Here is a 17,428-nt window from a genome sequence, read left to right on the forward strand (position 1 = left end):
GAATATAAATTCACATGATCAAACCTCTTTAGTGTGGCCACAGTCACAATAACCTACACTTGGAACAGGAATCTCTCCGAGCCTCAAAGTGGATGTGCTGGGATGCATAGAGGCACGATGGAGGACTACGTTTCTTGTTGGTGGCCTCAGGCGTCTGGGGAAAGGTTGGGTGTCTAGTTTCCCCTTTAACAAACTAGATTAGAAGATAATTCTCCCGGTTTTCAAGCGAAGTTGTATCAAGTTTAAAAGGGGGAATTCCACTCTCTCTTGGTGTCTCTGGGTCCCTCTTATATTTGTAGAAAACTTCACTACAGAGTAAAATGAGCTCACAGACAGCTCTATACATAGTCAGAGATACAGCCCTAAACTACTTCTTCTGTTTAGAATGTTGGTTCACAAGCCGTTGTAACAATCATACAGACAGAAAAGACATTGCTGCCACCATTTCGCTTTATTAGGTCACGCTATTGGCACGTGTTTTGAAAGTATAACACACAACTGTACAAGAAACATACTTTTACTGTGTTGCATAATACCTTTGGGACAATGCCCTTCCAGTCGCAGGGGTGAGGGAGGGGGTTACAATGAGAAGAGGATGACGGGTTACGCAGTATGAATGGAGACAGCGGTGCAAATCAATGCAGCTCCGGAGAGAAAATTTATGTTGCATAGTAGGGAATGTATATGAAGATTTAAAGGACACATTACATTGACCGACAAGGTAACTAAATGTTTCAAGCAGCTGATGGTGCTGTTCAGGTCCTTGTGGCATGCCATCCCTCCGCCCTCTACAGGAAGGAGACAGTAGTGCAGTATTCTGTATCCGTGGAAGATCGGATGTCGGTCTCTACTGAGTGTGTGACAGCGCCCCGGCGCCCAGCCCATAGCCGAATCCTTTGGGTCCGAAGTTTTTGGCGTAACACGCTGGAAGGACAAAGATGAAAAGGGAAATCACGATTACCGTAATTCCTCTAATAGTAACCCCGGCTTGTATTTGTTTCAACTGTAGCGGATACCAGGCTTGTATTAGGAGGAGGCATGTATAAGAGAGAGGCCTATATTTCTAATTTTCAAACCGATCATAATGAATAAATCAACATTTTGTGTCAGTTTGAACCCAGTAAAATGTACTGGGTTCATTTATTGAAACCAAGTACAGTATGAAATACGGTAGTAAACAGTGCAATTACAGGTGGTCAAAAAAAGTTAAATAAAGTAAAATAGTGCAATCACAATACTGGTATAATAATAATAACTTCGTTTTATACAATTCTGAGGTAGGCTTACTCTCTTGGTAAACATTAACACCATACCATTATATGGTATTTACTGCACAGCCAGGCCAGCATATAACAACAATAACAAAATATACCCGGCTTGTATTAGGAGGCCGGCTTATAATTGCTTAGCTCAACAGCGCACCCGGTCATTAATAGAGACCCGGTTTTTAATTGAATACCGGTTACTATTAGAGGAATTACGGTAACCATGTTCACATGGCAACCATTTTAGCTGAATTTCCCTCTGGATAAATTAAGTATTTCTATTCTATTTAGCTTTTGTGTTGTAACCGAGTGGGTTTTAACCTGGGACCATAGGATCCACAGGCCGCACTAACCAGCCAAGTTAAAAGTGTCAGACCCATTAGAGCAGTGGTCACCAACCCATCGATCGCGGGAAAAAATGTGGTCTTTCCCTGAGAGTCCACATTACAGTTCTACTTTTGTTTTGATGTGAAAAGTGATGCTGCATAAGATGACTGCACTTAGCACTGACTGAGAAAGTCCACATTACAGTTCTACTTTATAAAATGCTAATTGTAAATATGTTTGTCAATGTTAATAATATGAGAAAGTCCACATTACAGTTCTACTTTTGTTTTGATGTGAAAAGTGATGCTGCATACTGTAAGATGACTGCACTTAGCACTGACTGAGAAAGTACATATTACAGTTCTACTTTGACGTTTTAATGTTGGACCAAAGCATTGCATGTAATTAGAATACAGGAAAAATAAAAGTAATTTTTTTCTCAACACTTCAATAGGTAGATCTTGCCTTCACCACAAAACATTTTTTGATCTTGGGCTTAAAAAGGTTGGTGACCACTGCATTAGAGGGTGCTGGTTGACTGACTGATGCCTCAGTAGTTTACAATGTCATGCTCAGGTTGGGATTTCTTGGGTGGGAACAGGGTGGAAAGAAATCCCAACCAGAGCATAACATAAGAGCAAAATGGCTGCTCGCTGTGTGCATATGTTCAATGCAACCTGTATGTCTGACATAATCTCTACTAGTCTATCCCTCCACGACGTCAACGCATTTATAATGATGCAGTGTTATTGTGTGGCCACTAAACAACCACAGGTGCAATACTGTAATGGTGACAGTAGGCGGCAGCACACGCTGCACACTCTAAAGAGTCCACGTTCTGCCATGTCAGCGTGCTCTGTTGTTGATAATAAACACCTAACACTGTTTACAGCGCCATGTGTTAAGGTGTATCATGCATGTCATTGTATCGCATTTCCTAAGGTCAGAGTACAGCTGTTGTGTTAATGGTAATAATGGTGGGAATGTTACCTTTGCAGTAGATTTCACCATCCTTGTCAGCTAGTGTGGTTGACTCCAGGCCCTTTCCACACAGGGCACAGCGGAAACAACCATTCATATGCCATGACTGTGAACACAAGATAGCAAGACATAGGGTGCATACGTTTGTGTGTGTGTGTGTGGGTGCCCATACAAAAATGATGTATAGTAAAACGATTGTTTTCTTTTCACATGCAGAATACTAATAAATCTATAGAAACTTAGCATTTCTATGGTAAGACCTATAGGAATACAATACTATTACTATCCATACATTTCTATATTATACCATGGTCTGGGTGAATACTCACTTCTGATTGGCCGGCAGGTGTGCATTAAAACCGTTGAATGCACACGTAGCTCGGCTCATCGTTCTGAATCTAAGCCAGACGTCTCGTGGTCCCCAAATCAATAACTTTTCTTTGTGTCAAATATGCATGGTAGCTGTATCACTGTCGGTCGACTCGTAGCATCAAGTACATTCAATGTTGCGAGTTGAATTGCAAGGATGAGATGTACACTGAGAGAAAAGTCCTTCACAAATAATGTAACCTAGTAGCCTAGTCTATTAGTCAGTCTGTCTAAAGAGTGTTCATATACAATAGTATATTAGACTGCCTCTAGTATAGTGTCTCTGGGACAAGGTTTGCAACCATGTTGCTGACCAGGTAGGATGTGCTACATCTCGCTATTCAGCCGAATGCATTCTGGCATTGGTGCGCTTACATAAAACACCATGAATTGCTCTGCACTGCTGTGTTTTACACACGTATAGTTATTTTGCAATTACGCACACAGTATTATTCTTTTGGATGATTATTCTTTTTCCAAGGTAAGAGCTATCATAGCACATCCCGCCCGCGCAATTCAACTGGCAACAATGACTGGAGACGAGGCTGCGACTGATATTTGACATGAAAAAAGAGTTATTCATCCGGGGACAATTGTATGTTTGGCTAGAAAGCCAGACTTTTTGTCAAACATACTGTACATCATAGGCTTGCTAGCATAAAGTTAGCTTTCTGGGTCATTATCAAGCAGTTCTTTATATTTTAATGTTGAGAATATGAATAAATTGCACATATCTTTTGTTTTTGGTTTTTAAGCGGAATAATCAACTTGTAGGTGTAGACTTGTACACATATACTGTGGTGAATAACTACAGTACAAAAAAACACAGGTTTTACTATAGCTAATTTGTGTGTGTGTAGGTGTGTGTGTGTGTGTGTGTGTGTGTGTGTGTGTGTGTGTGTGTGTGCACGCATGTTTTGCTTACACTCCCAGCTCCAATCACTTTCTCAGCTGCATAGACAGCCTTGCTACAGCGCGGGCATATGTCAGACCCTCCAAACTTCTGAGCCATCTTACTCTGGTTTGGATTGTTGGTGGGACGGTGAGGGCCAGGTCTGAGAGAGAGAGAGAGAGAGAGAGAGAGAGAGAGAGAGAGAGAGAGAGAGAGAGAGAGAGAGAGAGAGAGAGAGGAGGGAAGGAGGAAAAGGCAGAGAGAGAAAGGGAGGGAGGGAGAAAGAGAGGAGGGGGAGAGAGAGAGAAAAGGGGGGGGAGAGGGAGGGAGAGAAAGAGAGAGGGAGGGAGAAAGAAAGAGAGAGAGAAAGGGGGAGGGAGGGAGAGAGAGAGGGGGGAGGGAGAAAGAGAGAGACACACACAGACAGGACAAATAATGTGAATATCAGGCCGTAATAGAAATCAAGTATGTGAGAGAGAAAGAGTGCGAGTGTGTGTGTGTGTGTGTTGAGTGAGTGAGTGAGTGAGTGAGTGAGTGTGTGCGTTACGTACTCCTCGTGTGTAATACCCAGAGACTCTCCCTTGTCCGTGCTGAGGGTCCCTGCTCCCTGGCCGTACCCGTAGCCTTTTGGCCCATACTTCTTGCCGTAGCAGGCTTTGCAGTAGATCTCATCCATATGAACGGCCACTGTTGTACTGTCCAGGTTCTTCTTGCACACCACTTTCCACATACAAATGTACACACATATGCACACACACACACACACACACACGTTTTTAGAGCATTGTCACACAGCCTTTCTATGTATTATTATTATGTATAATTATATATACATTATTAATCTATAGGCCAGCAATTTTCAACACATAAACCACCAGTTTATTAACACGTCTGAGGCTGTCAAATATCAACCTCATTAACACATTGACCGCCAGCAGCAGGGGCCGCTGATACCCCATTCATCGCCAGGTCTTTATTCAATGGATATAGTTTTGTGACTGACATTTGCGAGTGCTTAAAATATATCTTATATTATATCTATGGGTCTAATAACGCCGTCGGGTCTCAGTGAGTTGCTTCTAGTCAACATGCCCGAGACAGATTGTTTTTCCATCAGTACATTTCCGTTTTATACCGTTTTGAATAGAGTACGGTTTGGGTGTGTTTCAGTAATTCCAGGAAAAAGGAGAGAAAAATGCATTTTACTGTAATCCAGTCATCACGTTGTAATTTTTCGACTGATTATCTAATCATCCTGAAATCAACGCTAGATTATCACTATTATGTCTCCTCGCCCATACATGGAATGACCGTCGTAGCGGGGCGCTCGTCCCCCCCCCTCCTCCTCAACGGTAAACAGCCATACACGGTCCACACAGATAGCTGTGATCGGGGTAGAAATAAACGTCAAATTCATATATGATGTTCTTACCTTGTATCTGATGTAATGCAAAAGAGATAATCCAAATATCTGATCACAATTCCAAATAATGCTTGTGGAGGTCCGCACCACACTACCGTCCGTTTCACAATGACGGGCGGGCGGAGTTACTGTTCGAGGCCATCGTTGTATAGAAGTGGCTCGCCTGAATATTTAAACCCTGTCCGCCCGGCTCAGATCGCCTCCTAAAACACACCATTTTGAATGAGATGCAATAGCTCCGCCTGGCAGTAGAGGGTGGTGTTGACCGTCTGCCAGCTCAGACAGGCTCTGAAGGGGATACCAGAGGCTGCAGCTATGAATTATGAATAGATATAGCGAATAAACGAAATAACGATCCCAAAAACGAGTTTTAACTAGTTTCTGGCGCTCAGCGCATGGCGGCCAATAACGAGTTAACTCGTTTATGGCACACATTGTGTTAAGATAAAGATCACGACACAGACCTATACTCATAACCACAGACCTATACTCATAACCACAGACTTATACTAATAACCACAGACCTAAACTCATAACCACAGACCTATACTCACTCAGACTGTATTACTTGTTAAGGGTATTGTAAAAGTTCATTGGGTATCACAGGTTCAGACTCGTCTCCACGGTGACAATCACAGGAAACACAGGGGAGGGGTTGACTCACTGCAGAGGAAGCAGGACTTGTGGTAGCTCCGCCCATCACACTGTACCTCCTCTGCGAAGTACACAGTCTTCTGGCAGCAGCCACACGTCTTCCCTCCTCCAAGAGGCATCCTGTACACACAGCACACACACACACAGAAATGTATCAAAATTGTGTACTCAATAATTATGTGTATGTGTGTGTGCTGTGTGTGCCATGTGAAACACATTCAAACATACATATTTGGTTTGTCTGCACATGTCATTAAGGCAAGACAGGACCAGACCCTATAATTCCAGTTCTGCCAATGCTTTGTGGGTTTCAGCTAAGCAAAGGAAAAATAAATGACAGGGCAGAGGAATGTGAATTTAGCTGAAAAAGAAACGTCAGTGTTTTAATTTCCCCTTGTGGTTGAAAGTGTTTCATTTTGAGTCAAACGCAATGGCAGATGTGATGGTAACGCGATGACCTTGACTTCCTGAGGAGTTTGTAAGATAATACTGTGGTGCCGTCAATCTCTCTCTCTCTCGCTCTCTGAGTATTATTATAAAAGCATGCACCTTTACTTAATTTAGTCATTTATAAGTATTTACTTCACCTCAGATACTTGCTTTATATAGAATAAAAAAGGAACCACCCCCAAAACCTTGCACTTATATACTGCTATTTTAACCTGACTGGCAGGTATTCTGTTACACAGAACTAGGGATGCCCCCCGGACCCCGGTTTTAAACGGGAACCGGTACTATATTAGAAAATACCGGAGTATTTATAAGCTCCGACGTCCTCGGTACTGCTATCGATACTCTAGAGAAATTATTATTATTATTATTATTATTATTATTATTTAAAAGTTGCAAACGATCTATCCTCTCTCTGTCTCTGCACGAGAAGCGAGCCACAGCGAGTCATTATTACACACACTCCTCGCGAGTCGCTCGCTAGTAGTGCTACATACGGGTACTCCTTAATGAAAGTTCTCCGTGCTGAAGCGCGCTGCACACAGACACAGACAGCTCTGAGTCTGCATGCACCGTGACTCGTGATGGCGGATAGAGCGAAGCGTTCTAAAGAAAGTATGGATATACAACGCACGTTGCCACAAGTGCAACAAAACATTTGCCAGTAAGGGTGGCAATACGAGCAATTTATCAAAACATCTGTTGGCAAAACATGATATTAGTGTGCAGAAATGCGCGTATTCGACTGCCTTGCGCGCAGTGTTCCATCTGCATCCACGTCCACTGCCGCCGGTAAGCCAAGATACGGAGTTTCCTAGGCTAATAACGAATTATTACAAATAGGCTAATAAACAAAATAATTGTTTAGCTACAAATACTACAATCTAAACTTTTTATAGATCGTCAAGCTGAGGCGTCAGCCACCAATGTGTCCCAGGCCAGTGAGCCCAGGGCCACCACACATCCTTCCCTCTACCTCCCTCCACCCATGATATATCTATGCCTCCACCACCCAAAGTCCTTTCACCCTAGCAGCTAGAGGAAGGATGACAGAGGATAGGGTGAACGAGTGTCACAGTTCTGTTAGCCTTTTGCATTTGTTGTTTATTATAAAAAGTCTATAATTCAGAGTCAGACACATTTAAAACATTGTTGCTGCTGTTGCTGAAGAAATTATATTCATTTATTATATTTATTTATAAAGTTATATAAAAGAACATTGCTGCTGCTGTTGCTGAAGAAATTATATTTATTTATAATACTTATTTATAAAGTTGTATTTATAAATAATAAAGCAATGTTGATTCTGTTCTTAATTAATTGTCTTTTTTTCTTGCAAAAAAGAGAACCAAAAAGAACCGATAAGAGTATCGATAAAGTACCGAACCGTTAAGCAGTATCGATAAGAGTAGTAGTATCGATAAAATCCTAACGATACCCATCCCTACACAGAACCATCTGGGAACTCATCCTTTGAAGCTGGTTAGAATAGGGCCGGCACTTGGCAGAGTATCTTTGCCCATAGCCACCGCCAGTACTTCCTCAAAGGATGCTGATTTAAATGTAATGTGAAGCTATGACCAGATGGATTCTCACATCTCGCAAAGCCAGCTGCCGTGTAATATTGCCGCAATTTTGGAACATGTACCTTTTCCGCTGTAAAGTAACTAAGTACTCGGGTGTTTCTTTAACATGAAACGTTTACTTTTACTTGAGTCATGATGACAAGCACTCGTACGCATCTCTACCTGGTGCTGACGGCACAGCTAGGAGACAGGCATCTCTACCTGGTGTGACGGCATCTCTACCTGGTGTGACGGCACAGCTAGGAGACAGGCATCTCTACCTGGTGTGACGGCATCTCTACCTGGTGTGATGGCACAGCTAGGAGACAGACATCTCTACCTGGTGTGACGGCGCAGCTAAGAGACACACATATCTACCTGGTGTGACGGCATCTCTCTACCTAGTGTGACGGCATCTCTACCTGGTGTGACGGCGCAGCTAGGAGACTCACATCTCTACCTGGTGTGACGGCATCTCTACCTGGTGTGACGGCATCTCTACCTGGTGTGTGGTGTGACGGCATCTCTACCTGGTGTGACGGCATCTCTACCTGGTGTGACGGCATCTCTACCTGGTGTGATGGCATCTCTACCTGGTGTGACGGCATCTCTACCTGGTGTGACGGCACGGAATCAGAGATGTGTAGGAGACTCGCATCTCTGATTCAGACATCTACACTACTCTGACAACACATTTCTACCACAAAAAAAACACTGAACCTGATATGTACTGTAACTCTGAAAGCTCCAGCACTGAACCTGATATGTACTGTAACTCTGAAAGCACCAACACTGAACCCAGTGGCGGCTGGTCCATAGAGGGCGCTAGGGTGCCGCCCCCCCCCCCCCCCCCCCCTGGTGGAAAGAAGAAGAAAGAAGTGGTTTTGGAGTTTTCTATAATAGTAGATTTCGACTGCTAAAAATACAATAAATAATAATTACTCATTTTAAGTGTTTGTGTTTAAAATGTACAATAACGTGTAATATATCAAATATAAATCATTGTTTGTGTGTCCTGTCATCCCCTCTCTCTTCTGGGGCGCTAGATATATCGCCCGACTGACTGGGCGTCAGTGCGCAACGCAGCCAATTAAAAAATGCACAGAGCAACATAAATGGACCTAGCAACTAAATTTAGCCAATCAGCATCTTCAAATATGATGATATTTAACCTGTCCTTAGAACAGGCTGTCATCCCCACCTGCCTGAAGAAGTCCACTATTATCCCTGTACCCAAAAAATCCAAGCCTGCTTGCCTCAACGACTACCGCCCTGTAGCTCTCACCTCCATAGCCATGAAGTGCTTCGAGAAGCTAGTAAAGGGCTACATCTGCTCCTCCCTCCCCATCAACATGGACCCCCTGCAATTTGCATACCGCCCCAACAGGTCCACGGAGGACGCCATATCCCATGTGCTGCACACAGCAGCATCACACCTGGACAAGAGGCAGGGGAACTATGTGAGAATGCTATTCATCGACTACAGCTCGGCATTCAATACCATAGTCCCCTCCATACTCATAGCCAAGCTCAGGGACCTGGGCTTGGGCTATGACCTCTGCCAGTGGGTCTTGGACTTCCTGACTGGCAGACCCCAGGTGGTGAGAGCAGGCAACTGCACCTCCTCATCCATCACCCTCAACATAGGGGCCCCCCAGGGCTGTGTTCTGAGTCCCCTCCTCTACTCCCTGTACACACACGACTGTGTGGCTCAGCGGAGTAGCAATACAATCGTCAAATTTGCTGACGACACAGTGGTGGTGGGCCTGATCTCTGCCAACGACGAGAGGGCCTACCTGGAAGAGGTCAAGGTCCTGGCGGGATGGTGCCAGGAAAACAGCCTCTCCCTGAACGTCAGCAAAACAAAGGAGATGATTGTGGACTTCAGGAGGTCGGGGGTCAAGGACTACAGCCCCCTCAGCATCGACGGGGCACCGGTTGAGAGAGTCAACAGCTTCAAGTACCTCGGAGCCCACATATCCGAGGACTTGACATGGACCACACACATTAACAGTGTGGTGAAGAAGGCACGACAACGCCTCTACTTCCTCAGGCGCCTAAGGAAGTTCCAAGTCAGCCAGAAGATCCTTAAGAACTTCTACTCATGTACAATAGAGAGCATCTTGACCGGCAACATCACCTCCTGGTTTGGGAATAGCACTGCAAAAGACCAAAGCAGACTACAAAGAGTGACACGTTCAGCCGAACGCACAATTGGAGGGGGGCTCCCCACCCTCCAGAACATTTACTACAAGCGTTGCAAGGGGAAGGCTAAGAGAATTATTAAGGACTCGAGCCACCCGAACAACTGCCTCTTTGAACTGCTGCCGTCAGGCAAGCGATACAGGAGTCTCAAGGCGAGCACAGAAAGACTCAGAAGTAGCTTCTATCCCCAGGCCATCAGGCTGCTAAACGAACAATGAATGAACACTACACAACAACAACCACCAAACACACATAGCACACACATCCACACGCACACACTCACTTTAAACAAACACACTGTAGCACCCACTCCACACACTTTATAGCACACACCCACTTTAAACAAACACACTGTAGCACCCACTCCCCACACTTTATATTTATGGATGAAGGATTGCACTACAACTCGTACACCTTACTGTAAATTGTACCTAAAATTGTACCTCATCCCATTTCTGCTTTGCACTAGATAGTACTGTACATTAGTACACTGCATAGTATTGTGTATTGTATATTATATGGTAACTCAGAACATTGTACATATGTCTATACCGAACACTGTGACCTCATTTTCTTCTTCTAAATTCATGCTATATTATGTTATTATGTTATTTGATACTATCTTGTCTAGCACAGTCTCTGGAGCGTAACAGTAAGAAGCATTTTGTATGAAAGTATTCTGTACTTCTGTATGACAACTATTAAAGAACTTGAGAACTTGAACTTGAGTCACTCATAGTCACTGGTGTGTTAGGAGGTGCACGGGCTGATGACGACAGCAATGATTGTCGCAGTCGCAGGGACTCACGACCAGACAGGATTACAATTGTTGTCGTCTTCGGAAATCTATAATAATCACAAGATACATTCAGACAGTGTTGGATCTAACAAAACGGATTTATATGGACACATTTATGGAAAGTTCAAGCCCGGTCCACAAAGCTTCTCAAAGGGTTAGTGCGACACGCGACGGCTCTTCCAACTCGTACGTGATGTTCTACCGCAGCAAAAAAGTGAGTCTCTATAACAATACTGTTCTGTAGTTACTGAAACTGATTGAATATGGCACCGCCCCACCTAGAATAATTTTCACCAGCCGCCACTGACCTGATATGTACCGTAACTCTGAAAGCTCCAGCATTGAACCTGATATGTACTGTAACTCTGAAAGCTCCAGCATTGAACCTGATATGTACCCTAACTGTGGTGTTCCACAAGGAAGCATACTAGGACCGCTACTCTTCCTAATTTATACAAATGACATGTCGTCAGCCTGTGACTGCAACTTGTTCCTGTTTGCGGACGACTCAGCCCTGCTGGTCTCTGACAAGAACAAGTTGCAGGTTGAAAAAACCCTCAGCTCGGAACTAGGCAAAATCTGCATATGGCTCGCTGATAACAAACTATCATTACACATGGGCAAAACAGAGTCCATTCTCTTCGGTTCAAATAACAAACTCAGCAAGACCGACGGCTTCTCAGTTGCAGTGGGTGACTATATTGTCACAAGGAAAGACGAAATTACTTACCTGGGTTCCATCCTAGAGGCAAATCTTTCCTGTGACAAAATGGCATCCAATGTAATAAAAAAAAGTCAACCAACGAACTAGATTCTTGTACCGGATCTCCTCTCTGGTAAACAAGAATAGCCTGAAGACTCTGGCAGGAGCACTCATTCAAGGGCACTACGACTATGCGTGCACCTCATGGTACCAAAGCACCTCAAAGGCGCTTAAAACAAAATTACAAACATCACAAAACAAACTGGTCAGACTACTACTTGACCTTACCCCCAGAACCCACCTCACCCCTGCCCACTTTGACAACCTAGGATGCAGGCCTGTACAGTGCGAGATATATCTCGCACGTGCTACAGCAACAGCGGTCTGTGCGATGAATGGATTTACTTCACTAGCACTGGTGCGATAGGGATTCGGTTCATATAGATACTCTTATTTTGAAAATCCTGTAGCGGGTCTCATTTCTGCCCACGCGCAGCTCCAGCTATAATAACTAGGCTCGACAGCTAGCAACATTCAGGTGCATATGATACTCTTATTTTGAAAAAACTCCGTGACAACTCGACGAGTCATATCCGCCCTATCCGTGCTTGCAAGCAGAGCAGCGTGTTGGTGCGCACTGCTGCTGCACAGCAGTGCGCCTACACGTCCCGAAATAAGTCCGTGGTGTTTTTTTCTTTCTCGCAACGGGTCAAATGCATCTACATGCTTTGCACCGTCGCCATTCCTTTATGCGCACATCGCCCGAAATTAACGTTTATGTACCATTACAATCACTACAACGTTAGCAAGCTAACAAGCTAATCCTGATCACAGGCAGAGCCAGCAGACACAGTGTGGAAAGGGAAATGGGGGGGCACTCTCTCCCCTTCCCTGTGTGTGTGTGTGTGTGTGCGTGCGTGCGTTTGGAAAGACGATGAAGTCACTAGTCAGGACTCAGGACAGGAGTATATTATAGTAAACTGAGGATGGACAGATAATGTTGATATTCAAATATAAAAAAATTCGAGAGGAGTGGAAGTTTGAAGACAGACTAGACTACAATATGATGCAGGGGTGGTGAGTTGAAACAGTGTGTGTGAATGAATGAATGTAAACTTTATTTAACAGATTGCAGAATGGGTACAGTACAGTACGGCTCAATACACACAATTGTTAAGGGGATGCAGACCTGAGAAAGACTTTTGTCTTGTTTACATCAGGGTCCCCCATTGTGTGTGTGTGTCCCAACCGACCCCACTTCTATGTTTCAATAAATTATTTGCATTTAAAACTATTAACGCTGACTCATTCCTTCAGTCCACTCAAAATTATGCTAATATTCCTTATGTTGTTTATGATATTAATTGAAAATAGCATATGAGAGTATTACTATTATAGTAATAATAACACATGGCGATATACTAAATGACAGCCAAACATGGCACTGCAACTAAATAACACAAATATAATAGGCACATTTGTGACTGTTACAAATATAACATGTTTTATACTTGTGCTACAAGATTTTGGCCTGTGCTACAAAACTATCAACCTCTGTAGCACCAGTGCTATGTGCAAAAAAAGTTAACGTACAGCCCTGCTAGGATGGCTTAGAGTAGACGACAGAGTACAGCAACTTGCAATGGGCCTGGTCTACAAGATACACTATACGACTAAGGTCCCCATGTACATGTCAAAATACTTCCCAAAGGTCAGTGAATACCACAACCACTACACCAGAGGAAGCTCAACAAATCATGTTAAACCCAGATTCGGCTCAAACAAGGGACTAAATACGTTTCGCAATTATGCCACATCAATGTGGAACGCCCTACCCAAAGCTGTAAAGGAATGTGAATCCCTACCCACATTTAAAACCGCTCTTAAAGAGCACCTACGGGAGGCTGCAATTTGAAACTGGCCACCGTAAATGCCCAAAACCCCCACCACCTCCTAATAGACAGTCTCCTCCCCACCGCATACATATATTCCCTCCCCGCCGTATGTATATCTCTCTCCCACCCACCCACCCCCTCCTAATGTACAGTCCCCTCCCCATCATATGTATATACTCTGTCAGGATCTAGGGGTAACAGTACTGTATATTTGAATACCGTTTATGTCACAAATGTATCAGTACTAAATACCTATATGTCCCTATGCCATAAATGTCATGTATGTTGTGTATGTCATAAATGTCTATATGAATTGAAAATGGGGGACCCTGATGGAAACAAGACAAACGTCTTTCTCAGGTCTGCATCCCCTTAACAATTGTGTGTATTGAGCCGTACTGTATTGTACCCATTCTGCAATCTGTTAAATAAAGTTTTCATTCATTCATTCATTCACGTGTCTGTTGCGCGGCGCGCCCAGCCATCAGAGCACTCCTACTGTAAAATGCAGAAGCAGCCATTTCAGCCTCAGTTTTACTCGTTTATAAAAATGATTTAAAATGTTTATTAGCAACGCCGAGCTTTCAAACCCTGCCGCATCCGTGTGTGAAACCCTAATGGAACGCTGGGTACCTTTGACATTTATATCCGATATATTTTGGACCCACCGCTAGCTTTTAAGCAGTGCTTGATGGTGCACATTAACCTGGCTACTACGGAGGAATAAGTGACTGCGTATTCCAGCCCCTGGCTTGCATTGCAGTCATGAAAGGGTCTACAAGCTTGCCTGATAACGTTAGTTAGTCAGGCTGCTCAGTGCTTACCTGGTCAATAATGTAGTCCTCCTCTTGCCAGATAGATTTGTTAAATCATAATATCCACAGTGGTGTGCTCTGCTGGTCCTCAGTAAATGTCCCGCCGGTGAAAATAAGTTGCTATTAAAGTGCTAAATGTTAGATACACTAATAGAGGATTCGAACGTGCCCGCTCTGTTAATAAAATTTTCAATCAATCAATCCCACGAGGGGATGACGTTCAGACGTGTTGTTTCTTACAATGGCACTGTAGTAGACTGAGTGACGACAGACAGTTTGATTGACAGTTTGATAAACGAATGGGTGTCACGTTAGGTAGTCAGGTGGAAACGTTCTGACCTCTGGATTCTACTCACAGCCCCGTTTTAAACTTTTAAGGTGTGGCAGTCAGCTCGAATCTGATTGGCTAGGATCGGTTTTGGACTCTAGATACATGAATCACATGGTTGAGGCTGGAGAAAGAGACCTACCCCCTGCCCAGCGTTTCCGTTAGCCGGTAATTACCGGTATTTGACCGGCAAAATCTGTTGAAGTCCGACATATTTAATCTCTCCGGTCTTAATGTCCGGTGAAAATAATTCCCTGAGTCTAAGCACAATTTGATTATTTGAATTGTATTAAAATAGGCTAAAATTAAATAGCCTATGCGATGAACGAAACGATCATTACATTTGTTTCCTCGTTGCTTCTAATAATGACAACGACGTTGTCAGCGAGAGCTTAGTGCTGGGTGTGCGAACTTTTGTGAAGCTGCAGAGCCGGAGCAGCAGCAGCACAATGCAGTATTCCAGCAGTACTCCAATTCAGCCATTTTCAGCCAATGTTGGGTGGGGGGCGCTGCTGTGCGGTTCCCAGAAAAGAGCCAATAACAGCTGAATCAGCTGCTCTGCAGCGCCATACTCTTTGCAAATAAGTCGTTGCGAGGTGGAGAGAGTCGTCACGCAAACCACGATAATGTTGCCATCTCTCTGCTTTCTCAGTTCTTCGCTTGATATAATTAATACAAATGTCCAATATAACGGAATTCGTTAGCTCATAAAAATGTGATTATAACAGACTGCTGTTTAGTGTCGGACCGACTGCCCACATACGCGGTCTATTTGATTTCAAGTCAGCAGCAGCACGGAGTATCAAGGGACTTATTTTATTTGGAATATATTAATGACTGTATACGCAAAAGTAGCCTAGTTTTAAGTAATAATATTATAAATCTACATGCCTTGAGGATGACATTCTTTATATAGCCTGCCTATCAATTGTTTTAAAGCTCAATAAACTATGACCGGAATTAATCTCATTTGTCCGGTAGATTGAAATCTTGCAGGTCACGGAGACCGGCAACAATTTTTTCTAACGGAAACCCTGCCCCTGCCTCCTCTCCTCTATAGCTGCAGTGAGCACAGTGAGTCTGACAGTGTGTTAGAGGGAGTGAGAAGGAGAAGAGGGAGACATTAAAAGAAAAAGAAAAATTATAACACAGATGCACAGATGAAAAAGTATATAAACTATATTTAAAAAAAATTATATATATATATATCTTTTTTTTCATATTTGATATTAATTCATATTTTAATAGGGAGGCATGGCTTCCGTTGGCTTCCATAAGGATTCGCCACTGCTGAAAGTGGGTTGGGCAAAATCTTTACGCGACCCGTAGGTGCTCTTTGAGAGCGGTTTTGAAGGGGGGTAGGCAGGCGTGCGTTCCTGAAAAGATGTGAATGTATCTGAGAACGTATTTAACACACCTGGCGACCGGCGCTATTGATATGCAAAGTAGCCCAGGTGGGTAGGCTACTTATAGCGAGTACTTATCTTACCCTGGGCCTGCACGGAGTGCAACCCCGTCCCATGACGAACGCATGCCTGGGGTAGGGATTCACAGGAGTGTACATTTGGTAAAAACCAGGAAGTCTGTAGGCTACGCGGTGTGGATTGTTGCTGCATAGTCATCATTGTGTCATTTCAGGCAGAGCTAGAGGTCGACATGACCCGACTTCTACTACGGATTTCCCACAGCAGTAAGGTGAAAGCACGCTCCTATCATTCCACAAGAGCTCTTCTCATGCATCGCTGTTTCATGCTAAACATGCACCAAAAAACTGCAGTGTGTGTTCATAACAACACCCTTCCTTATCCAAACAAGCGTGTAACCCTGCTGTGCAAACTAATCCGTGTAAAGAAAAATACAAACACATAGGTATACGTCCTGTTCTGTAGGCTATATAGACTACACTTGTTTGAAAAGGTTTTAGATTAATGTAGGGGGAGCTGGATATCATTCATATGCCAAGATATTAAGCAGTGAGGGAAAGAGAGAGAATGAAGGGGAAGTTGGAGACCGAGAGAGAGAGAAAGTCGCAGCAGCATAGAGAACGATGATCCGTGTCGCTTACCATACCTGTAAATAATGTTGTGAATTAAGTTAGTCTGTGCTGTTGAGCCTCTGGTCCTAATGCATGCAGTCCTACGGGAAGCTACGCGGGCGTCCGGGCGTGATCAGCGGTCCAGGACAAAGTGTTTGAAGTTTGCTTATATATATTATATTAAGAGTAGAAGTAGCTTCTCCAACTAAACCAGTATGACTGCAATCGTGTTAGTCCCGGTAATCCGATTGAGTTGCCCGTAGGTAGGAACTAAAGCAAAGTCTGTGAGAGCCAGCAGTGTGTTGGTATGTGTTGATCTGCTCTACCGGTGCCACAGATGTGGAAGAAGGGAGGTGCCTGTGAGAGGGTGTTTCTATAGTCTATACTCCCCCCCCCCTCCCCCGTTGAGATGCTTCCAGCTGCAGCTCCGGAGACCAGCGCTTACAAGCCCCCGCACATACAAGCCCGCACATAGCAACCCCTCGCTTCCATTGGCTGATTTTGGTCACGTGATTTTGGGTCACGTTGCACTGCGGGATTGATTGATTGATTGATTGATTGAAAACTTTATTAACAGATTGCCGTATGATTTGGGTCACGTTGCACTGCGGGATTGATTGATTGATTGATTGATTGATTCATTGATTCATTGATTCATTGATTGATTGATTGATTGAAAACTTTATTAACAGATTGATTGATTGATTGAAAACTTTATTAAC

At 43.7% G+C, this 17,428-nt stretch overlaps 1 protein-coding gene across 2 annotated transcripts; it reads right to left on the bottom strand.

Moving 5' to 3' along the window:
• Window positions 1-432: 432 nt before the first annotated feature.
• Window positions 433-17,037, bottom strand: csrp1a (cysteine and glycine-rich protein 1a). Of its 2 annotated transcripts, none has more exons than XM_084333665.1 (6): window positions 16,749-17,037; window positions 5,922-6,034; window positions 4,386-4,554; window positions 3,868-3,997; window positions 2,583-2,679; window positions 433-924 (listed from the first exon to the last, which is right to left on the bottom strand). In XM_084333665.1, the coding sequence occupies exons 2-6, from the start codon at window positions 6,028-6,030 to the stop codon at window positions 848-850; spliced, it is 582 nt and encodes a 193-aa protein (XP_084189791.1). In that variant the 5' UTR covers window positions 6,031-6,034; window positions 16,749-17,037; the 3' UTR covers window positions 433-847. The 2 variants fall into 2 exon arrangements, with proteins under 2 accessions (XP_084189791.1, XP_084189790.1); XM_084333664.1 differs by having other exon boundaries at window positions 5,922-6,031; window positions 16,742-17,037.
• Between the last annotated feature and the right edge of the window lie 391 nt (window positions 17,038-17,428).

Source organism: Notolepis coatsorum (assembly GCF_963971535.1).
Source record: "Notolepis coatsorum genome assembly, chromosome: 17".
Lineage (NCBI taxonomy): Eukaryota > Metazoa > Chordata > Actinopteri > Aulopiformes > Paralepididae > Notolepis > Notolepis coatsorum.